General features: G+C 44.3%; 1 protein-coding gene across 5 annotated transcripts in view; it reads right to left on the reverse strand.

Annotated features, from left to right (window-relative positions):
- The window catches only part of KIAA1549, a 101233-nt gene extending 78626 nt beyond the window's left edge, over window positions 1–22607 (reverse strand). For 2 of the 5 annotated variants that reach the window (XM_081023931.1, XM_081023930.1), the window contains exon 1: window positions 21255–22605. In XM_081023931.1, the coding sequence (XP_080880057.1) occupies window positions 21255–21510 (256 nt within the window). In that variant the 5' untranslated portion in view covers window positions 21511–22605. Of the gene's footprint in view, window positions 1–21254 lie in introns of all 5 variants that reach the window. The other 3 variants (XM_081023933.1, XM_081023929.1, XM_081023932.1) reach the window with 3 other exon arrangements.
- Window positions 22608–25221: the final 2614 nt, after the last annotated feature.

Consider the following 25221-nt stretch of genomic DNA (forward strand, 5'->3'; position numbering starts at 1 on the left):
ACTCAAGCTGACATACACCAGATTCCCAGATGGTCTTTCTTCCATCCAGGCAGATCAATTGGAGGGCACCAGGTTGAGGAAAGGGAAGCTATAGCTTCCAAAAAAAAAAAAAAAAAATCACCAATAGTGAGCCCATATACAGTACATCACAGTAATTTTATTAGTAAGTTACTATTTAACCCGTTGCTCGGTCCCTGCTCCTGCCAACCTAGCAGTTTGAAAGCACAACAAAGTGCAAGTAGATAAATAGGCACTGCTCCGGCGGGAAGGTAAACGGCGTTTCCGCACGCTGCTCCGGTTCGCCAGAAGCGGCTTAGTCATGCTGGCCACATGACCCGGAAGCTGTACACCGGCTCCCTCGGCCAATGAAGCGAGATGAGCGCCCCAACCCCAGAGTCAGTCATGACTGGACCTAATGGTCAGGGGTCCCTTTACCTTTATTTAACTTGGGGTAGGGAATAGGATCCAGCCAGCAAGTCAAATCCTGACCTCCCCCACCCCCTGTGAGCCACTTTGACAAGTGGGGGGGTGTTATTCCCCTGTCAATCACCTGATATCACCATAGCTGTCAACGTTTCCCTTTTTTCAAGGGAAATTCCCTTATTCCGAATAGGATTCCTCGCAAGAAAAGAGAAAAGTTGACAGCTATGGATATCACCATGGCATCTGGTGACCCAACTTCAAAGGAAAGAATTGGGAGTGTTCTTGCACCAGGAGGCAAAAGAAGGTATAGCTGCAAACCTCACAAGATTGACTCCACTCATGACGGGGCATCATATATTGCAGAATTAACCAGGGGAATTAATTACTCTGAGGCACCTTGGAAAGCACAGCAAAGATTATACAAATTCATGCTGCCTGTTTTAACAAATGGCTGTTAGCCAGCACCATGAAGTAATCCAGACTTATTCTTCAAGTATCTGGAAACCTTTTGCTGCTGAAACTGAAGACTAAATGACTAAATGAGAGGACTAAGGTTGTCACTATGCTGGGTTTGTTGGTTTCTCGTTTACTCTTCTTGATCCAAGTGGGATGGGTTCTTGTCAGCAACTGAATACTGTCTTAGCTGGTACATAAATGGAAGGCAAAGACATACCCAATGAATTCAATTACTTGACAACAGCCATCAAGATAATTAAACAAAACAGAGGGAAACCACCTTGTTCAAACTCTCTTTCCCACCTCAGTGAGTCATCTGTGCTCTCCTCTCTTATCCCACTCTGATCCTGCAAGCTCTCATGCAGCAGCTACCGTGCTTCATTCTCAGCTTGTATTAAGCCCAGGTTCCCGATTATATCTAAATCAGTGAACTCTGGCTTAGTCAGTTAATAAATCAGGATGATAAGCCAGAATCTGAGGAATGTTTGGCCCCAACATTCATTACTGGCTTTATAAACCATATAGTTTAAAAGCTGGGAATGACTGTGTGAACCAAGCTTAACCCTGTTTTTAGTGACTTTCTTCAAGAAACGAAAATGCTGCAATTGCAAGGGAAGAACCCAAGAATGTCTGTGTTCCTCGGAGTCTAACTTGTCATGGTGTACTTAAGGCCATTTTCTACGTCACTTTTAGATATAGCAATGGGGCACATGGGATGGAGGGCAATGGGTTAGTTCAGATGCAATCCCAAGCTGTGGTATGGGGCTTTGCATCCTCCTCTCCCTTCCACTGACTGCCCCATCACTTTCCATTTATTGCCAGCCCATAGGGTGCCCTCAGTAGCAAGCTGTGGTTTGCTCAGGGGAAACCAGTGTGCAAGGAGGAAAGCGAATGGGAGAACAAGGCTCACTCATACAGCATCGAATGATGGTTTGGCAAAATATTGGAACTGAGGGTCACATATATGCCAGAATCAAAGCCAGTTAATCCTTTGCAGGGGAATGCAAAGTCCTTTGAACTGGGTCTAGATAGCAGCATCAGCAAACTGCAAACGCTGCAAGGAAATAAAAGCGTTTCACATATTGCCAACGACTTTGAATCCAAAAGAACTTGGCCAGCAACTAGTGCCATGAGCAGCTAACAGCTTTCTCGAGAAATTTAAATTAAGCAAAACAGCCATGCTTGATCTTTAAGTGATTTACCACCTACAGAAGTATCCCATCTTAGTGCTGCAAGATCAAATGTATTTTATTCTGTTGAGGAATAGCAAAGAGATTACCTCAGGCAAAAACCAAAGCAAGAAAAAGAAATCTCCCTATATCCTGACATGCAGGAACCTATCTATGATCTCAAGCTTTTCACCAGCCTTAGAGGCTTGTGTTTTAAAATGTACCAGATTAATATGAAAAGGAGAAAAGCAAATCACACTGATCAATGTGATAGGCTGCTATCACAGGTGCCCTGAAGGGTTCATCATCTTTAGGTACAAAGGATCTCAGAGAATGGCTGTGCTTGAATATTGAAACAAGGGCTCAGAGTCCCCGGGAAATTTCTAAAAAGACAAGCAGAGATGCTGAAAGCCAGGTAAGTCCAGGAGCCAAAAGGCTGATGGCATATTTTTCAAAGATGTTAACATCAGCAAAACTGATTCTGCACTTCTGGAAAACTCTGTGTGTGTGTGTGTGTGTGTGTGTGTGTGTGTGTTCTAGCTTTTTTGCCCCCCCCCCCAAAAAAAAAAAACCTTAGTGAAGATATCTACATTAGAAGGGGTCCATGAAGTGGATATTGCCTCGTTGTGGGAGAGGCAGGCCCTGCCAGCCCTAAAGGAGGTGGTGACATTGCCTTCCCTTCAGAGGAACTCCCTGGACCTGGAAGTGTTGAATAACTACCACCCAGTCACAAATATTCCCTTGAGGTAAAGGTGCTCAAGAAGAAGTTCAACAGCAGGCAGGCATGGAAGAAACAGGTTATCCATTCTAGCTTCAAGCCAGGTTTGGAACTGAAACAGCCTTGGTCACACTGGTTGATGCACTTTGTAAGAAGAGAAAGAGGGGGCAGTACAACTCTGCTGGTTCTCCTTGACCTTGATGCTACTTTTTATCCTGCTGACCACGGCATCCTTCTGGACCAGCTCCAAAGGTTAGGTGTAGGGGGTACTGCGTTGAAGTGGCACTACTCCTACCTATGGGGCCTTGTCCATTGTGGGGAATGGGGAGCCACTCTTCGGTGCAATGAGAACTGCGCTATGGTGTCCTGCAGAGAACCACCTTAGAAGGTCACACCTAACTCTCCCTCTCTCCTCAATGTCTAACAGGAGAGGCGGCTGACCTGAACTGCTGTCTGGGGCAACAGACTGGCTGTAAACTATGGATGCAACCTCTGCAGGTGCAGTTTGAGACACAAAGGTGAGAAGCACCAGATTGGTTTCCTGAATTTATGAGGAAATATTCAACTTGTGCACAGCAGTGCATGCATGCAAATGACGTTTGCCATATTTCATCTTCATGCATATGTACTGGGATGCTGCATGTGTGAATGAGTGAGGAGGGGCTACATGGACTTGCGCTCCTCCAGACACTGGGCCAGATATGGGGAATAGGACATGGAGCTTGGTTTCTCCACACACATGCTGTCATCCAAAAAGATGTTGGCCAAACCTAGCAGCCAGAGAGATTTACTAAGCTCCACTTGGAAGGGAGGAGCACCTGAGTCTGCCTTGGGAGAGGTCAGTTCCTGTTCTCTTCTCTCTTTTTATCACCTTCCAGGCAGTGCTCAAGCCTATATGGAACCATCACCTTACAGCTCTGAGTAATGCCTCTTGAAAATACTATTGGATACAATTTGGGCTGAGGAAGTAGGAGTCAGAGGAGAAATAGCCAAGTCCGTAGCAGCCCACAAGTGAGGAAAGGAAACTAGCTCGTGCCCTGTGCATGAATCCAGGTGCCAGACACCCATTTTTTAGGTGGCCCACAATATAGTTTTCCACACTGTAGGTGACAGAAAATGCTGCAGACCCAAATATCTTTCACCACCTCTCTTTTCTGTGCTGTCTTATTGAGTTTATTCTGGGTGCATAAAAAATTTAACTTCCAGATGGGTAGCTGCGAGGGACAGTTCAAGACATTTGCTGCCCAACAGAAAGGACAAGATGATGCCTCTCATTTCACAAACAGAAGCTGATGAAACTGACAGTTTCTTCCAGCACTGGCAACGGGCAGCATCTTCCACAGCACCTAAAGGGAAGAGGCCAGTTCAGGGGAATGCTGGCCCTGCCAAAACTGCCATCTGAGGTGGTTGCCTCTCTCTGCCTAACAGTAGAACTAACCTTAGTCTATTGCAGCAAAAAACAAAAAGTTTTGCAACATCTTAATGTTTAAGAAATTTATTGTGGTCTGTAACTTTTGTGGACTGCAGACCGCCTCATTCAATGCGCACATCAGATGGTGTGGCCTGTATGCAGTCCATTTTATCTGAAGCATGCATTAGTTCATGGGTAGGCAAACTAAGGCCCGGGGGCTGGATCTGGCCCAATCACCTTCTAAATCCGGCCCATGGACGGTCTGGGAATCAGCGTGTTTTTACATGAGTAGAATGTGCCCTTTAATTTAAAATGCACCTCTGGGTTATTTGTGGGGCATAGGAATTTGTTCATCCCCCCCAAAAAAAATTTATAGTTCGCCCCCCCCCCCAAGGTCTGAGGGACAGTGGGCCGGCCCCCTGCTGAAAAAGTTTGCTGATCCCTGCATAAGCTGATATGGACTGCAGCCCACAAAAGTTCATAGAATCATAGAATTGTAGAGTTGGAAGGGACCACAAGGGTTATCTAGTCCAACCCCCTGCAATGCAGGAATCTTTTGAACCCATGACTCTGCCTAGGGCATAATAAATTTCTTAGTCTTTTAAGATGCCACAGGACTCTTAGTTGTTATTAAAAAGGGGGAAGCTAATCCCATTGCTTTTCTTGTCAGCTGTGGCACAGATACTCACTTGCGATACTTCCATCACAAAGCTTTTCACTTCAAGGCAGAAAAATGCACCATGATATGAGCAATTAATAAGTTCGGTTGGGGGTGTCAGGGTGCAGAAGTGCAGGACTTCAGAGTGCCCACAGCACAACACAATGGTGCCAAGAAAAATACTTCACAGGAAGCGCTGATACTTCTTAGTGCTGTCACTGCAACTCTGAAGACTTAATTTGACAGTAAAGAAAATATTATCCGGAATATGTCTAACTAATAAAAATTCCACTCTTTTGCCAAGTGGAAAAAAGTGTCCCTCTCAGCAATAACAAGCCTGCTTCATGTAGGGCTGCAAAGCTAGACAACTCATTTAGTGTTAAGATCAACAAAAGCTTATGAATATCCATGGGGCCAGTTAACTTGGCTGGTAATTCCCAGGCAGTGGGGTGTCAAAATGATGAATGGGAACCTCCTTCAATAAGTTCCTTTTACTAGGTAATTTCCATGGAGGGTGTCGGGACGTTTTCATCAGCCAAGGAAAAATGGGAGGCCAGTATGGTCCTATTTGAATTAATTTCGCCTGAGCCAGGAGGAATTTTCCTTGCTGCTCTGGCTACAAAGAGACCGGCAAGTAATTTTTATTAAAAGGTCCATGTTTGCCATCCAAAATTTCTGTAATCCAAAAACTTATTTAGCACACATTTCATATATATGAGAGATGGAAAATTGTTTTTGCAGTACTGAAAAGAAAACTGTGAAATATTCCATAGGCATTTTAGTTCTAGGATGCACAGCATTAAATTGTCCCTATTTAACAGATACAATACCAATTTTCTTACTTCACATACCAATAACTGGTGTATAATGAATGTGCACAAACACTAGGCACGAGTACAATAGGATGCAATCGGCTGAAAGCGCTGACAGCAAAACACAAAAGAAGGCATTCTAATAACTTTGTTAACACATACTGAGTTTTGAATCTCTGGAAAAAAATAATATCCAGAAGTTAAATTTTCAGTGAATACAAAGATGTGCAAAATGTTTATCGTTATTGGTGGGCAAATTTACAGTTACAATTTGCATAATATGAGTCACCAGGCACCACAGGAATGCAGATTTTCTCACACTGTGATCCCTTCAATCGGCGCCACATGTACCTCCTGTGTAATAAACGCTGGAGATCAAGCATATGACATTAAGGCAGGTTTTTGAAGGCTGCAGAGTATTCTGCGGTCTGCAATCTGTTCGGTCTTCTCAGCATCTATCAATGGTGACATTAATTGCCTGGAAAGCAATTAACGCAATTTAAGGGCTGATCTCCAGCCACCACCAAAATCCAGATCAATTCAGTGGTTTTTATTTTTTATTTATGTATTTATTCTCTATAAAGTACTGTGCCCTATCGCCAGATAGAAAAAAAAAAAGATATAGATACCACGTCACCAGTAAGAACTATAGTTGGAAAATAGCCCAAGGCACCATGCCTTCACACGCCAACAGGATTTTCAGCACAGGAGTCTGCAGTGCAAGAGACGAACAAAAGGGATGACAAGCTGTAGAGACAAATTAACTATCCTCTGGTGGATGGCAACTTCTTTTGTCAGACCTTGCTTTTTTATGTATAAATACACAGTGGTTGCAGAGACGGGAGCAAGAGCACAGTTCTCTAAAAGTCAAGGGGACTGAGGAAGAATCTATCTATCTATCTATCTATCTATCTATCTATCTATCTATCATCTAATTTACAGACCATGCTCTTCATAAGAAATACAGCAAGGTAGTATCCAACATACAAAATTAGACTAGCTTTGGCTACAGCCACACTGTAGATCTGAAAGCTCTAGGATGCCACCGATAAACAGTCATGGCTCCCCCAAAAGGATTCTGGGAGCTGTGGTTTGTCAAGGGGTGTCAAGAGTTGTTAGGCAACCCTTACTTCTCCCTGCTCACCCCCAGCTACAAATCCCAAGAGATCCCTGGGAAGAGGGATTGATTGTAAATCCGCTTGGACAACTACAACTGTGAGAGAAACAGGGGTCTCCTAACAGCACCTCATTCCTTCTCTGCATGAATGCCCCTTTCTCTTTTGGGGGGGAAATAGCCACGGTGCAACATTATGCCTACCTCAATACAAATCTTAACCACGGTTAATTGGCTGCCAGTTCATTTCTAGGCCCAATTCAAGTCGCTCGCATTGGTGTTTAAAGCCTTAAACGACTTAGGCCCCACATAGCTGAAAGACCATCTAAAGATCCCCCTGGATGCTAAAAGCAGCGGGGGGGGGGGGCCTTCTTGGTAGCTCCACCTCCCTCAGAAGTTTGGGGTGTGGCATGGCCCAAGAGAGGGCCTTATCTGTGGTAGCCCCTAAGCTGTGGAATTCCTTCCCCACAGAGTTGTGTCCAGCTTCTTAACCCGTAAAACTTTTGGTGGATGCTGAAGACACATCTCTTTACCCTGACCTTTGGCCCTTGAGATGTGTGTTTTCAGGGCAAACCCTATTCCGGTGACTGCACTCTGGTTTTAACTCTCAATTTTACATTGTTGCAACCTGCCTTGGGACCTGCTGGTGAAGGGCAACACAACAATAATTTGCAAACCTTTGGAAAAGTATGGCAAGCAATGAGGGGTCGAGAAATACTCTGCTAATCGGGAATAGGCTTCTGAGAGCATCCTCTTCACCAAAACTCCATGTTCCAAACCATGGATGTGCCACACCATGGAAATGAAGCCATGGGATAACTGGGTGCACTCAATTCACTTCAACTGAGGGTGCAGTTGTGAATGTGCATCTTTTTGCCCCGACCAGGCAAAGCTGTGATTTTTGCTGCAGCACATTTAAGCAAGTCTCTCTTCTCTCTGTCCTAAATTTCTAAGATTTCCCCATGGCTCAAAACTTGGCAGCTGTTGCTTTGTTGCATAACTGGAAGGGGAGGGAGGAAAGAGGTGGTGTCCATGCTCCAAAAGATGCCAAAATTAAAATATTAATAACCTACCCAACATGATAGGCAGAATAATACAGTATTAATACAGCACATTTCATGAACTGGATTTTCTGGACAGGGAAAGGATGCCTTCCACGATGAATCTGTACGAACAGAGTCTGGAATTTGTAAAGATGCTAGATTCCAGAATATGGTGTATATCTTGTGTCCTTTAATGCTTTTCCGTGGCACACAGCAGCCACTAAATTAAGAAGCAATCTTACTCTAGGGATACGCTATATACATAATGTAACAGATACAAACCGTCTTCTTGACAGCTGAGGGGCTCTGTGTGCATATGATACCCGAATCTTGTTGTATACAGTTTATTTTAGACACAGTCCGCTGCAACAGAAGACTTAAAGAAATCCTTGATGGATAGTTTGCTTTTATTCAGAAATATTTCACAGCTGGTCCCAAGTCTCTATGCAGCAGCATATAAGCTCTGAGGCAAAAAGCATTCCCAACATAGTCAGCTGTGTCTGTGAATGATGCCCTCTTGTTTAGAAAAGCCAAAACAGTGCTTTCCTGAAATCACATTCAAGAAAGTACTGTACATCTCTCTGGGTGTTAGTTCTTCGGGCAGCCCAACATGGTTTTCAGGCCTTGAGAATTTGCCTTCTTTTCCACCCATAGGAATTTTGCAACTCTGACTGATCCTCTTAGAAGCAACTCAAATTGGCTATGTGTGAAGGTGAGGAAGTCACCTGTAAATAGCCTCCTATGAAGGGGCAGGGAAATATCATGTAGCATAGCAAGGACACACATTTTGCAGGCAGTCAAGCCAGTGTTCAAAATTAGCCATGCGCCAGGCGCATTTTGCACCTAGCTTTCGACCTGTGAAGATATCTGGGCACCAGAATGGCACCTGATATCTCCACCATCTGGAGGCGCATGCCTGGGAATCATTGGTTTTGGAAAAATATCCTGCAGAATTCTACCAGTTATGTTTTATCTGCACAATCAGAACGAATTTCTGGAACCAAAATGCTTTTTCTGAGAAGCCTGAGCAGGAACAGTCAGTCAATCACCGTTAAGAAAAATATGTTGGATAGGCCAATGTATATGTGTACTGTCCCTGGATCAAGTGACTTTTCTTCTTAACCTAGGCTCAGGGTTGTCATCTGAACTAGCCAGGAGTTTAACTGAGAATCAATCATAGTCAGTCCATCATTTGAAAAACTTTAGAGCTGGATTGCCCCCAAATGGCAACTAGACATTCCATTTTGGTGATGATAAGCTTGGTTTAAGGAGCCATTTGCCCTCTAGCTTACATATCTGAGTTTCTAACACTAAGTCAGGCATTCATGTACTAAGCTAATGTCCTAAATTCTCAGGTGTATGGGTTACTGTTCCACAAGCTAGACTGCTTTGGCACATGTGCAAGTAAATCCCCACATCTGTATACCATAAAAAAATGTGATGTGGGGATCGGGCTTCAGTCACATGCTGGGGTCCCCTACTATTCCTACTGAACCCCACAAAGAATGAAACATTATTACGGACTAGAATTTTTAACACGCAAGGTGCACTACAGTCCATCTGCAATTTCAGTGTAAGAAAAAGAGGTTCCAGGGACTTTTAAAATATATATATATAGCTTGCTGTGTGTTATCGACCTGCATGCAACATGAACCACCACAATTTGAAAACCCAGGCTAAAATATAAACCTCCCATGAGCCGCCTTATCAGCAAACAGCCAACTGTCACTTATAAATCTTGTTTTGTAGGCTGGTGCAGCAGTGCTTTTTGTGTCCATGTGCGTCAAGAGAAAAATTATGGGTGTTCTGCTTTAGGCTCTGTGGAGAATGCAAGACAATGCCGGGGGTGATGGGGAAGGATCGCTGCTGTTGTTGATCAGCCCTCTATTTCTTTCCACTAATGAAAGTGGCCCATAAATATAATGTCTTGTTGAGGTCAGCAACTCCAGACACTCTTGACAGCCAAGTAAAGCCTAGCAACAACCTAAAAAGAGGAGAAGGTAGGATGAAACACACAAGAGGGCCTGGTCATCCTTTAAGGTGACAAACAAAATTCTGCAATTTTGCCCTGGTATCTTGTGCTGAACGGTCCTGTCTACTGCTCAGCCATACTGTGTTTTCCTTTCCTTATTATTTATTAAATTTGCATACAACCCTTAATCCAAAGATCACAGTAGGAAAATACAAAATGAGAATACGAAATACATAATAAAACAAAAAAAACAAACTAATAGCCCCCTCCCCCATATTTAAAAAGCTATACAGGTGGCGACCATGTTAGGCATGTCCAACTGATGTGATGGCTGACGTGCGGGTCCTTTTGGACCCAGAAGACAGCAGAACAGAGGCGGAATGGAGGGCAACAGGGGTGGGGAATAATGGGGCATAGAATGCTTATACATGCTCCAGCAGGAACTGGAACCCCTGTGCAAAATGGTCCCCACCTGTATTGCCTACCTTCCTCACAGTGCAGGTGACCCAACGTGTAAAGAAAAACAAATGCAGCTTAAAAAACACAATAATTTAAAAACTGATTAAATAAGTAAGTAAAATTAACAGCACTAAAAATTCTTAAAACCATTTTAAAGGACCAGGGGGACAGTGGACCAGAAGAAGAATGCCACAATAGTCAATCAGTGGCCAAAGGCCTGTTGGAATAAAAAAAAAGTATTTGCCTACCTGCAAAAGGAAAGCAGAAAGAACCTAGCTTCCCATGGAAGAGAATTACACAATTTGGGAGCAGTCACTGGAAAAGCTACTATAGGAATTTAGTCTCTCTTCAGGCAAAAATTACAAATACTATACAATAGTTTGTAGAGAGCACTGCTGCTTTCTACTTAGTAAAGTGTTTTCAAAGCACTGTTTGAAAGGAGCATTTCAGCCATTCAATGTTCAGTGAAGTTCTTACTTGGGCAAAGGGTAAAGGAGAAAGGGAAATCTTCACTATAGACTCATTTTGCAAAATCTGATTACCCAGCAGGAATAATAATAATAATAATAATAAATTTTATTTATATCCCGCCCTCCCCAGCCGAAGCCGGGCTCAGGGCGGCTAACAACAATAAAACAGTACAAAAGTACAGCATAAACAACAGTCTAAAATCATTCGTTATAAAATTAATTAATTCAAGCCACTGGCAACTATTGGGCCAGAGCTCCGCGAAGATTGCCGAGGGAGGGAGTCAGGCTGTGCCCTGGCAAAAGGCCTGGTGGAACAGCTCTGTCTTGCAGGCCCTGCGGAAAGATGTCAAGTCCCGCAGGGCCCTGGTCTCTTGTGACAGAGTGTTCCACCAGATCGGAGCCACAGCCGAAAAAGCCCTGGCTCTAGTTGAGGCCAGCCTAACTTCTCTGTGGCCTGGGACCTTCAAGATGTTTTTATTCGAAGACCGTAAGTTTCTCTGTGGGGCATACCAGGAGAGGCGGTCCCGTAGGTACGAGGGTCCTAGGCCGTATAGGGCTTTAAAGGTTAAAACCAGCACCTTAAACCTGATCCTGTACTCCACCGGGAGCCAGTGCAGCTGGTATAGCACCGGATGAATGTGGTCTCGCAGCGAAGACCCCGTAAGGAGTCTCGCTGCAGCATTCTGCACCCGCTGGAGTTTCTGGGTCAGTCTCAAGGGCAGCCCCACGTAGAGCGAGTTACAATAATCCAGTCTGGAGGTGACCGTCGCATGGATCACAGTGGCTAGGTCAGGGCGAGAGAGGTAAGGAGGTTTGTTTTAAAATCAATACATATGCCTCAAAACTGCACTTCCAAAGTATACATTTTCTTTTTCTTTCTTTTTTATTGAATCTGTTTCCCACCCATACGCCCAAAGGAGCCCAGACTGGCAACATGGGTTTCCTCCTTCCAGAGGACACAGTTTTACTGATGACACCATTTTCCATATCACTTCATAGCACAGCCTAAACCTTTTTCCTTTAAATGGCATGGAATAGACATCACTAATTATATGAATGAACACATGAAGTGAAGACTGAACTTTAAGCCATTATTGCTGTTAGCAAAATTAAAGCTACACAGAGCTGCATATAGATGGGGTTGGTGGGCGTAAAGTAGTAAAATAATCCATCTTTGAAGAAACAGAAAAGAGCAGTTATTATCCCACTTCTAAAAAATGATACATAAATTCACTCGTAACTAGAGATTAATGGGAAATTTAGCCCTGTACAAAACAATTAAAAACAACAACCACTCTTGGCAATCTGTTATTTCATCATTTGTCCTGTACGATTAATAACCTTCCTTTGGGTTAATTTATATATTTAGTAGATCCCATGCTACTGTAGCTTTTACATTGTGTTTTAAGGTGTGTGTTTTTTTAAAAAAAATATCGTTCCCCACTTTGAGAATTCTTGTGAATTGGAAAAAAAAAAGATGATAAATTTTCCAAGTTAAGTAAATGCATACCAAATGATCCTTGATTCAGGACCAGTGTGAATTTGTTATATGTTATAACTTGTAAACTGAAGGTATACAAAAATCACTGGGTTTTTCCCCCCAAATATAAAAACCTGAACTAAACCAGTTTTAAAAAATAAAAGAAAGAAAGACAGATCTCGGTTCTTTGAAGAATCATTAAACATTATCTGGTTTAAAACGATATCTGAATGCAAAAACTAAATATCCAAGTCTATATTCACAATCTATTTAAACTGAATCTAAGACTATCGCATACAGAGTAGTGTTCAACTAGATTTTACTCAGAGTAGACTCATTTGCATTAATATATGTGACTAAATTAGGTTCATTGAGTTCAATGGGTTTATTCTGAGTAAAACATACCGATAATTGAACCATTGCCATTACATGTGAATCAAGCCAAATTATGGAAGGACAGATCCTGAAGCTGAGGCTCCAATACTTTGGCCACCTCATGCGAAGAGAAGACTCCCTGGAAAAGACCCTGACGTTGGGAAAGATGGAGGGCACAAGGAGAAAGGGACGACAGAGGACAAGATGGTTGGATAGTGTTCTTGAAGCTACCAGCATGAGTTTGACCAAACTGCGGGAGGCAGTGGAAGACAGAAGTGCTTGGCGTGCTCTGGTCCATGGGGTCACGAAGAGTCGGACACGACTAAACGACTAAACAACAACAACAATAGTTTTGCCATTCATGCCTGCCATTCAGGCTTGAGGGAAACACTAATTCCCCACCTAAAAACCCTCATTTGATCAAATCGTTGTTTGCTGTTACATCCAAATCCTGCAAACAATGGCTTGTCTGAAATGGAACTGGAACCTGCAATTGAAATGGATTTCCAGTTCCAGGATGAAGAGTAACTATGCACAGTTCAGATGTAACAGCAAACTGTGGTTAGACCAAACCAGAGAGTTAAGAAATTGGGACTGTAGGAAGGAAGCACATGTGTGTGAATACTGTAAGTATTACTATTAATATTACTATCTTGGCTGAGAGTCCTGGAAGACCTGCTCCCTGCCTTGCATACCTTTTTCCACCTAGCCTGGGAGAGTGGTGCCTTGACTGACTCCAGCTACAAGAGGTGAACAGACTACTGCGCTGGGATACTGTTTGTGGAGGGGAGCATTGTTGGGAGTTGTTTTTGCTATTATTGATTTTAGGTTTTTTGTATCTTTTACATCTTATGATTTTTGTGGAAATTTGGTTGTATATTTTTAATGTCTTATTTATTATGACTACTTTTGTTATGTTGGAACTGTGCATTTTTTCATGTTGTAAGCCACCATGAGCATGGTTTGAACTATGGAAAGGTGGCATACAAATAAAATTATACATTATTAAGCATTAAGTATTATTATTACCCCATTAGCAGGTTTCAGGGTGTGTTACAAGCATTTCAGATTCGGTACTAAAAACAGTTAAAACAAATTTACAGTCATGGGAATAGGTTGAATCCTGGAAACACACATCTCAGGTGTAAAACACCAGGCTAAAGAGTTGCATCTTCAGCATCTGCTGAGAACTACATAGTGAGGGTATTGAATACATCTTTGTGGGAAAGGAATTCCATAACTTAGGGGCTGACACAGAGAATGTCGTCTCCTGGGCTGCCACTCTTGACCACCTCTGAACTTCTGAGGGCAGCAGAACTACCAAGAAGGCCCATTCTGATCCCAACACCAAAGATGAACTGTAGGGAAGAAGATATTTGGGACCTAAGTCATTTAGGGCTTTAAAAACTAGCAAGAGCACCTTGAATTCAGCCCAGAAATGCAGCTGTTTTAGAACAGGATTATATGAATTAAAATCATGGTCTTATGCTAAAGGTCCCATGGTCAGCGAGTTAATGCTTGCTTTTATATGTAAAGTGAACAAACTAGAGACAAAAAAACCTCAATTTTTAAATCAAATGTTATTGGGATTATTATGAATATAGAATGTGAACCCAACAGTACAGGTGTTTTATTTCTGTATCATGGAGTGACACTAAACCGTAAATACAAGTAAAAGCCCTACTAGGTATACTTTCATTCTAGTGGCAATCAATTAGTTTACATGCCTACTCAGAAAACAAAAATGTTTTACAAATCTGGAAACTTTATCACTAACTGGTATAAGCTGACAATTTTATTCTATATAACACAATAATTATTCTAGGATTGGTAGATATGAGGTAACTCTTGAGATAGGTGAAAGGACGATTCAATCTAATATAAAAGCCGTTAGTTTTGCTAATCGTAACACAGTACAGCATTTTAAAGTAGACTATGACTTTGTTACTGGTTAAATGAGGCAATGAAATAAGCAAGTAGCTTATATAGAAATTGCCAGTTTCATCAATGTGATAAGCAGTGAAGCAGCTCAGGCAAAATACCTTAAACATGTTTTGGAAACAAGGCATGAAATATAACAATGTCATAACAGGAATGAATACAAGACAAGACAGCTCTTTAAATGGCATCATACTGAACAGGAAAGTACGACAACGAGCTTTTCCTCACTGCCAGATTTATAATTACACAGCAGAAGAAACAAATCTCACCAGCATGTTAAAATAAAATGAAAAAGACCAAGCAAAAACATAAAAGTCATGAAAGTCAAGAATCGTCCTCAGTGGACAAAAACAACAACACAGCCACAGCTAATGTACTAAAAATACTTATTTCTGTGAACTGGTGTTTTTTCTCCTGAACAACCTTGCAAACATCCCAAATATACAGATAAATCACAAGTGTGGATAAACAGGAGTCCGTTTGCAATGTGGAAATAGTAGAGGACCACAAAGAAGACAGTATATCCTTGGCTTCAAGATTTCAGTCTTAACTGGGAAGAGCAAGCAAGCCAGAAAAAGTTACCATGGTGGAATATAAGGAGGAAGGGCCTAGGCAGAGATGACCTATCTAGTTATTTTTAGTTGTGAAACCAACCTAATGAGTAATTATTTGGGGTCCCAATATTTAACCTTTTCTTCGCTTTAGGTTAACAGAAAATAAAAATATTTGGAAAATTAGCATACACTCACGCACCCCATCAGAGAGACTACAGCAGGCTCCCAAGTATCTCAGATTTCTTGCTGCATGTTCATTTGGATTGCCTCTTGGCCAGGGTACTTAAAGATGAATTACTACCCAGAAGGAGCTGCAATTGTACGTAACGCAATGGGTGCCTCAAATCTTCCTGCCTGCTATCTTCTTGAGTTAGACTACCATCCTAAAGTTACAGTAGAAGAAGAGGAGGAGTTTGGATTTGATATCTCACTTTATCACTACCCGAAGGAGTCTCAAAGCAGCTAACATTCTCCTTTCCCTTCCTCCCCCACAACAAGCACTCTGTGAGGTGAATGAAACTGAGAGGCTTCAGAGAAGTGTGACTGGCCCAAGGTCACCCAGCAGCTGCAGGTGGAGGAGCGGAGACGCGAACCCGGTTCACCAGATTACGAGTCTATCGCTCTTAACCACTACACCACAACATCTGCACACACTGGGCTGTATCTAACACTGCTGCTCAGTATGGACCCATTAAAATTAATAGCTATGACAATCTTATGTTCCTTACTTTTTTTCCTCCTCCTTTTTTCTTTTGTATCATCATCAATATTCATCCAATACATCAAAGAAGTTTTATAGAGCTTTTGGATAAAGGCTCTTACCATTATCTCTCAAATCATAGATCAATCAGTAACACCAGATCCATTCTTGGCCTTGCTTTCGACAGAAAGCAATACAGACACCAGAGTATCTCCGAACACCCTGGTCTTTCTATGACTAGTTGTGGCAAGAATATCAATAGCCAGTCAATGGAAATCTTGCTCACCTTCCTCAGTTGGTTATTGGTTTGGTAAGGACTGGGATATAGCTCTCTCTAAGCATACCACATAACAAAGAAAAGCAACTAGGGGAGAAGCTAAATCAATCATTTTTATGCCATGTAGATATGTTTGTCGGTCAGTTGGTTTACGGTATAAGGTGGTGTCTATACACCCATCCTGTATTTTTATAGTAGTGTCCAAAAAATGTATTTCTTGCATAGATTGTTTCATTGTTAATCTAGGCAAGAAATACATTTTTTGGGGACACTACTATAAAAATACAGGATGGGCGTATAGACACCACCTTATACCGTAAACCAACTGACCGACAAACATATCCACATGCTTCTAGCTACCATCCCAAACAATCCATTGTATATAGCCAGGCCCTACGTTACAGCCGCATCTGTTCCAACTCTACAGACAGAGAATCTCACCTAAGAGATATACAGCAAACCTTTTCAGAACTAAAATATCCGCCTGATGAAGTTAAGCAACAGAGCCAGACTGATACCCAGAGAGAATTTGCTGCAAGACAGACCCCAAAAAGAAAATAACAGAACACCACTACTAATCACATACAGCTCCCAAGTTAAAACAGTTCAACACATCATCAGAGATCTACAACCTCTCCTAGACAATGACAGTTCTCTTTCTCAAGCTCTGGGAAGAAGACCTTTCATTGCCTACAGACAGCCACCCAACCTTAAACAACTCCTCGTCCACAATAATACAACAACCAGAGTTAACATGGACACTGGTACCAGAGCCTGCAATAAACTCAGATGCCAACTTTGCTGCCACATACACCCAGACAACACCATTACTGGCCCCAACAACATCAAGCATACCATCTCAGGACTATTTAATTGCTCATCTTTTAACATTGTGTATGCCATCAAATGCCAGCAGTGCCCTTCAGCTCTCTACATTGGACAAACAGGCCAAACCCTACGCCAAAGGATAAATGGACATAAATCTGACATAAGGAATCACAAGACAGAGAAGCCAGTAGGAGAACACTTCAGTCTCCCAGGACATTCTATACAAGATCTCAAAGTAGCTGTCTTATGACAAAAGAATTTCAGAAATAAGACTGGAAAGAGAAGTTGCTAAATTGCAACTTATTACCAAACTTAAAACCAGGGAGAGACCTGGTCTGAATAGAGACATTGAATTCTTATCTCATTATACATGATAAAACTATTTTTAGCCATCTCACCCCTTGCTTTTTCCTGTAAGACCAACTGCCGTCGTAACAGTTGTCAACAGGTTTACCACACCTATCAGCCAATCACCCATTCCCACCACCCTTCTGAGTAATACCCCTCCCCACCCTCTCACCTATATACCGTATAAGGGTCTGGTGACTTCTGTTTCAGTGTATATGCACACGAAAGCTCATACCAATAACAAACTTAGTTGGTCTCTAAGGTGCTACTGGAAGGAATTTTTTCATTAGTATACTAGTTAGTTTAACCATCTATACAATTCTCCTTTATTTCACAGTCTTCAACAGTTGGGAGTTCTTGTTTTCTTCATATCAACGCTCAAGCAGCTACTAAGAGATGCACCACCAGTTCTTATGCTCCTTTAATTTTAATGGGTCTACTCAGAGGATAACTTAGAGGGATACAACCCACTGCTTTCGTGGCGGTAGGGGTAATCATATCAGCTTCCCATGTGCATCCAGCCTTGCTGCCCACAAATCACCAGCTCTCTAGCTCCACTGTTCCCACACCTGTCTTCACTGCAGACAGGAGAGACAGCACAAGCACAGGGAACAGACTTTGCACAGCAGCAGGAACACTGTCTGTGGAGAAGTAAATTTTGATATATCAAGAAGAAAGGAGACAGGCGTTCTGGTAAAGGAGACTAAAAGAGAATCAGGAAGAATAGACGGAGCTGACAAAGGAAGCTGGAACTTCTTGGATGCATAGGAGAAGAGGGATGGCTTGCAAAAGCAATGCATGGCAAACTCTGAAAAACATAAATTACCTAGCAAGCCTTAAAAAAGGAACACCACCCATCTTTTCTATGCAAGAAATAAGAACTATTTCCACCTTATGAAACAGTAATATGTATGCAATGGTTAACACACATTAAAATTAAAAATATTTTTTTAAATATTGCCATACTCTCCAATTGCATTTGGCCTCGACACTGTCTTTCAAAAAGGTTTGGATACATTTCCATTCTCTCTATAAATGGTACAGCCCAAATCCCTACAACCCTCAAAGCTAGAAGAGAAGCCCAAGACCCATTATCCTTGCCAATCCTTTTCCCTCCCCAATAGCCCCAACCCATCCCAATTTCCCCCAGCCTAGTGCCTAGAGCTACCATCCCCAACCTGGTGACCTCCAGATGCTTTGGACTACAATGCCCATCAAACGCAACCAGCATGGCCAACAGTCATGGTGATGAGAGCTGGGGTCAAACCACAGGGTAGCCCCGCATGTTCACTCATCCCTGGCCTGGAAGAACACGTGAGGAGGTCAATTGTCTTCAGCATACAAACTTCAGGAATTAAATATCAGAAAACAACCTGCTGAAGAGGGGTGATCCTCAGCTTTCCTCCTTATACAAAGCATTCAACGGAATACATCCTTGTTCGCTCAAGCATTGGCAGGCTCTTGCATCACCAGCTCACTTGCTTTTGGTTATCTGCTCTTGGCCTGTATGGTGTGTGTATTTCTTACATAAATTTATGATGTTTCATTGTTTAAAATTATTGTTCTCTGTGAAGAGGACAACTGCACCTCTTAGGGAAGAGAGGCAAAACCTAAAGCAAGGGGCCTATGCCCCTTCAGATGTTGTTGGACTGCAACCTCCATCATCGCTGACACAGGTTGTACTGGTCGAGGGAGACAGAAACCAACAAAATGTGGGAGTGCGAATGGTTCCTCATCCCTGGCTTACAGTCAACCGTAGAGAAGGCCTGAACCCATATATCTACCAAGTTCTATTAGTGGTAGCATACAGTGCACAGTTTCCTTTTAAAATATTAAATGGCAGAGTATACAATTAAGAGGTCCTTCAGATACCCTAAGCCCGAGCTGCTTAGGTCAAAACCTAAGGGTCGAAAATTGCATTTTGAATTGCGCTCAGAGATAAACAGTATAGCAAGCTGAAGGGACTCAACACTTTCCAAGAATAAGAGTACAGATAGATTATCTACAATTCAGAGGTCAGAGTATCCTTTGCTGAGAAATTCTTATGCTTTGCTTGTATCTGAGGGAAGTTTTTAACACAGACATTATGTTTTAAAGACCAAGAAACCAAAATTACATTTTAAAAACCTCATTATGACTTTGGAGAGGCTACTTCATTTTTAAAAAAAATTCATTGAGCTTTTCACCGTATCATCTGCCTGGACAAGGTTAGCAACAAGAGCCGTGCCACAATCATGAATATGCCCATTGTCATACTTTCCAGTTGATGTTAATGAAATAGGAAAAGTCAGCTGTGTCCTCCTAATGAACAGTATATTTCCAATGACACCTTCGATGTTGAACATCTCACTTGTGTGCTTGAAAACCATTAACTCCAATATCTCCATACACGGTTGTATCTTTTATTTAGTGCACATGCTAAATCTGTCAAAATTACCTCTGATTTTCACCTTGTGTTTGACCCAGTTCAATGGCCAGTAAGATTAATGGAATGGTCCCTTCCCTTACTGTCATTCTTTTGGTTAGCTTCCATGGATAAAATGCAAATGCTAAGGAAGTAGCAGCACAATTCTAACTACATCCATTCAGAAGTAAATCATATTCAATTCAGTGAGGCTTACTCCCCAGTAACTGAAGTTAGGGCTGCAGCCTAAGACAGGAAAAGATGATCAAAATGAAAAATATTGAATACTGCTTGGCTATTAATAAGAAATTACGCTTTTGTCAATGGTAAAATTACTCTTTCCAGTTATTTCTCTGGATGGCTGCTGAAAAAAAATTTATGATGTACTATTTTATTAATATCTTTGATGAGAAAGAGATAAACTTGATTTCAACAAAAGCATACACTAGCAGGTGGTGACTGCTCTCTCAACTATGGTTTGTGAACTTTAGGATAACATTTGCCTTTTCTTAGAAAGAGCAAATAGGAGAAAGGGGGAGTTCTTCTACAAGTGGATGTCTGCATACGGAAACCATTTGCTGCAATTTAGCAACTGCATTATAATTCTGTATATTTTTCTATTATCAGATGAAAATGGTCTCTGCAATTTTAAAGTACTGAAAAAATACTAACAAAGCACAATAGTTATTGTTTCAATCGAAAAACCAGACCCATTACGTGGTGTTTATTTTTTCTGAAGTGAGCAGTGTTTAGTCTTACAAAGTTGTATACTGGATTAACTTCCTCATTTCCAAACTCTGCGGTTCCACACTGAGCTCCCAGTGAATATATCTGGAATTCTAGAAATGCTACTACAAGCTAATACTAAAACCTTCAAAAGTGCCAAAGCATTCATTAAAAAAAAAACAATACTCCACCATTCCCCAGAAATAAGCAAATCTCAAATGGGCTTCAGCTGTACATCAGCTTTCAGATGACGTCATAGAGGACTGGATACCCAATTTCCAAACCCATTTCAAGTTACAGTGGAGCACAATTCTTATATTTTAATTCAATTCCAATAGACCCATCTGCTACCTTTTTATTTATTTATTGCTGGGGGGGGGTGTTCAGTTATGTAACCCTAAAAAAAAAAAAAGAGTTTCTTATTAGGAGTGTCTTTCATTAAATAACAATAAAAGATTGCTCTGGCTTACTTGTATATGCTCAATGATAAAAACATCCAGAAAAATATCTCTGTGCACAGACTGTGCCCAAAATGACACATTCCCTTTTTATGTGGTGCATAAAGCACACACACACAGCACAAGAAAAGAAGCTGTTCAGGTTTCATTGTCTTCACATCTTTTAACATTACACTGGCTATTCCCCGAAACACCACTAAAGTGGAGTGGGGGGACACTTTTACTGAAGGGGGGAAAACACAATTACAACTACAAGAAGAGACAGAGAGGGTTGATGCTTAAAAAAGTGGCCAACTGCAACATATCCTGGCAACGCAAAACAGGAGAATTTGCAAGAGGTTGCCAGAGGGAAGCTTATCTTGGCCTCCAGGGTCCCAACAAAAGAAGCCTGAGAGTAGCACCTAGATGCCAGGTAGCATCCGCCCAGGACTGAAGCCAGCCGCCCCACATCCCCTTACCTGCTACCGGGGAGGCCAGAGAGGCCGGCAGAGACAGCAGCAGAGGCAGCAGAACCGGGAGACCCGTCGGAAGCACCAGGCGGCGGGCAACGCACCAAGGTGGACCCGGGCAAGAGAGCAGCAGCGTGACCAAGGCAACCATGAAGCATGTCATCCCATCCATGGCAAAGCCAAGCATCAAGTCATCATCTCGGCCCCCCCGCGCACCCCCCAGAAGAAAGAGCCGGGAGGCCTCCCCGCTTCCTCCTTGGAGCATCCAACACCGGCAGGCAGGCGGGCGGGCGTCAGAGGCATGGGGAGGGGGTTACAGCCAGGCGCCCCCCTCCCCGGCTCTCCAAGCCGAGGCAGAACCACCACCACCACCCCAAATATTGTTGTGAAATAAGAGGGGTCGGAGCAGAGGGGAGAAGCAGGTGGAGGGGGGGAGAGATGGAGGGAGGCTCCGAAGAACAAGTGGGGGAAGGCAGGAGAGAGAATCAAAGTGAGAGCCTGAACTATGGAGCGAGAGGAGGAGGAGGAGAAAAGGGAAAAGAGAGCCGAAACGGAGGGGACGGAGTGAAAGGAGAGGCGATCCTCTTAATGAGAGGGGAAAGTGGATCGGAGTATCCCGTTGCCGGGAGATGCGGGGGGAGGGTGGGAGCGGGAAGGCGTGGGAGGATGGAGCAGGAGCAATTGCAAGAGATGGAGAGGGGGGGGCGAAAGCCTGCGCTGAAACGGGGAGGGGGGGATGCAAGGCTGGGGGGGGAGAGAGGGAGGTCTTGCACTGGGGTGGGGAAGAAAGGGGGGTGCACACAATTGCAAAGGGGGGGGGGAAATCTAGCGAAAGGTCACATGAGGGATGGGGGGGGGGAGAGCTGCGCGTAAAGGGAAGGCGAGAGCAGGGCGCCGAAAAGGGTTGCCAAGGAAGGGTCTGTAATGCCAGGAGGGGAGCAGGCAGAGGAGGAGGCGGTGGCGGCGATGAGGCGGCGAGCGGGTCTGCGGCGGCTGGGCCGCGGCTCTCGTCTTCTTCCACAAGCCGGAGGGAGCGGGAGCAGGCAGGCTGGCCGGCTGGCGGGGCGCTGCTGCCGTTCGCTGCTTGGCCTTTCCCGGCTCTTCACGTGGGAAGGCGGCGCTGGCTGAGGGGGGGAGGCTTCGGCGGCGCTGTTGCTAACGGGGAACCTCCCTCCTCTTCTCCTCCTGGCTGCTCCCTCCTCCTCCTCCTCCCCGGCCCCTCCTCCGAGAAGGAGCCCGTCCTCCGGCTTCCCGGGCGGGAGGGAAGAGAGGGGAGCGCGGCCAGCGAGCGAGGGGAAGGAAAGAGAGCGCGCAAAAGAGCTCGGAGACTGGAGAGGGCAACACCTGCGCGCGCGCGCGCGAGCGAGCGTGTCTGTATGTACGCGCGGGCGGAGAGGTGGCGCCACAGCTTGGAAGGCGCGCGCGCGCGGCGCAACCAACTCCTTGGCCGGGCAGTGCAGGGCGGGCGAGCGAGAGCGCGCCGGGAAGGAGGCGGAGTAGAGGAGACGTTTTCATTAACACCCCCCCGTCCGCCCGCCTCACAACTTGGGGGGGGGGGAGGCGGGCTCCTAAAGAGGGGGGCGCGTCGTGATGTCACCCGCTCCGGCTCCGCCTCTCCTTCCTTCCCTTCTTCCCCGCTGCGGTTCCGTGCGCTGCGCCAAGCGGACGCGGGGCCTGGGAAGGAGTCGGGAGCGCGCCGCGTGGAGAGCTGGGGGTTGGGGGGCGCCCTTCAGCTGCGCGCGAGGGAAAGCGGGAACCTCCTCCTTGCGCAGCGACGGTATTCTCCGATTTCCCCCCCGCGCGGCATGCCCGGCATCGTCCCCTTTCCCGCCCAGCGCCAGAACAAAAGGCCTCCTCGGATGCCGGCAAAGCTGGCGCGGTAAACCGAGAGGCATCTTTGCGGCGCTGAGTTGTTCCTCTGCCGGGCCAGCCTCCCCAGCCGAAGTCGATTTCTCTTCCCTGTCTTCTGCCGCCGCCGTGCCACACAGACATCGCATCGAGGAGGAAACGGAGCATTGTGCCGGCATTCGACCCTTGTGATCCATTCAGATACAAGTCGCCCTCGATAAAATCGAGGAAATTGTAAAGTTTCTCTGTAAAAGGTCACATTTCTAGCCTGTCTGGTAACAGGAGAAGCTGAACAGAGCATCAGAACGCATGGCTTTGTAGGCTCCTTACCAGCCATGTTCTACATGAAGCTGTATGCTCTTCTCACTAAAGAAATAGGCATGGTCCAATCCTGCTGCTTTCTGCAGAGAATTGCTGCAGTGGCACCTCTTTAACAAGTGGAATAGGCAGTGGAAGCTGGCACATTAGGGCAAATGGGGCACTGCCCCACTGACTCAGCCAGCCCCCATCTGCCTGCCTTCATATATACTACATGTCCAGGGCGTGTTCTTGGCCATTCACTTCCTTTTCCTTGGTCTGTTTTGCCCTCTTAGAACTCAGCAGGGAAGAGGATGGGGACAGAACTGTCTTTCATTGGCGCTGGCTCCCCCTACTGTTGGTCTCCCTTCTGCCCTACCAGCAACCAGTTGTTTAGTCGTGTCCAACTCTTTGTGACCCCATGGACCAGAGCATGCCAGGCACTCCTGTCTTCCACTGCCTCCCACAGTTTGGTCAAACTCATGTTTGTAGCTTCGAGAACACTGTCCAACCATCTCATCCTCTGTTGTCCCCTTCTCCTTGTGCCCTCCATCTTTCCCAACATCAGGGTCTTTTCCAGGGAGTCTTCTCTTCTCATGAGGTAGCCAAAGTATTGGAGCCTAAGCTTCACGATTTGTCCTTCCACTGAGCACTCAGGGCTGATTTCCTTAAGAATAGATAGGTTTGATCTTCTTGCAGTCCATGGGACTCTCAAGAGTCTCCTCCAGCACCTGCTTTATGCAATGGTGGCTGGTACCCAGCCCGTGGGTACCAGCCACCATTGTATAAAGCATCAAATTGCCAAGCAGCCGCCTCCATGAGAGGTCCGGAGGGTGGCAACACGAGAATGGGCCTTTTCTGCAGTGGCTCCTCATTTGTGGAATGCTCTCCCCAGGGAGGTTCAGCTGACGCCTTCATGATAGACCTTTAGGCACCAGGCGTAAACATTCCTCTACAACCCAGCCTCTAGATGATTGACATCCAATGCCCTTCTAAATGTACTGTGAGAGGGGGGATTATTGGTTTGTTGTTATTTTTACTAAGTATTTTGTGGTTTTTATATTGGAATTTTATGTTGTGAACTGCCCTGAGGGCGGTATTCAAATATATCAAATAAATAATAATAACAATAATCCTGTGATCAGATTTTTCCTATCACCCTCTCTTTCTCCTCTTGTCTTACGATTCAGCGGCAAGTAGATATTTGTGAGAAAGAGGCATGACAACGTTGTTTCAGTGTGTCAAGTTGCTGATGAGTGACATTTGGTGTCCACACGTTCTCTGACTGGACTTGGCGGTTTTCTTGCAGAGTTGCATCAGCAGAGGGGGGCCCTGCCACCATGGATGCGATTGTACCTATTCTAAAAGGGTTATCAAATGTGATAATAGCCAAAAACAACTGCTGTCAGTCCCTGCTTTACGGAACGCCGTGACATCAGAAACCTCTAAACCAATCCCTGCTGTCACCTCAAATCTATCAACATGCACAGCAACTGGTTCACTTCACATTATGGAAAAGGCCAAAGATTTCTAGATTTAACTATGGGGCGGGGGGGGGCAGGGGTGGTCAAGAATGAATGTGAATATGCAGAGGAGAGCAACAAGAGATTATCACCATTTAACCGGCATTTGAGCAAATAATTTCATACGCTTTTCTAAACAGTGACAATATGTCAGCCGGTTCCGGATAAGTTGGAGGCCTGCCTGCCCTGGTTTGAAAACAAAATAGAAACAGAAAGAATAAATACATAACTGAATTTTAAAAAGGACAGGAACCCCTTAAAAATGCCTGCAGGATTGCAATTTAATGGGCTCGTGTACGGTGTGCTCT

The sequence above is a fragment of the Podarcis pityusensis genome (assembly GCF_964106645.2).
Source record: "Podarcis pityusensis genome assembly, chromosome: 10".
Taxonomy (NCBI): domain Eukaryota; kingdom Metazoa; phylum Chordata; class Lepidosauria; order Squamata; family Lacertidae; genus Podarcis; species Podarcis pityusensis.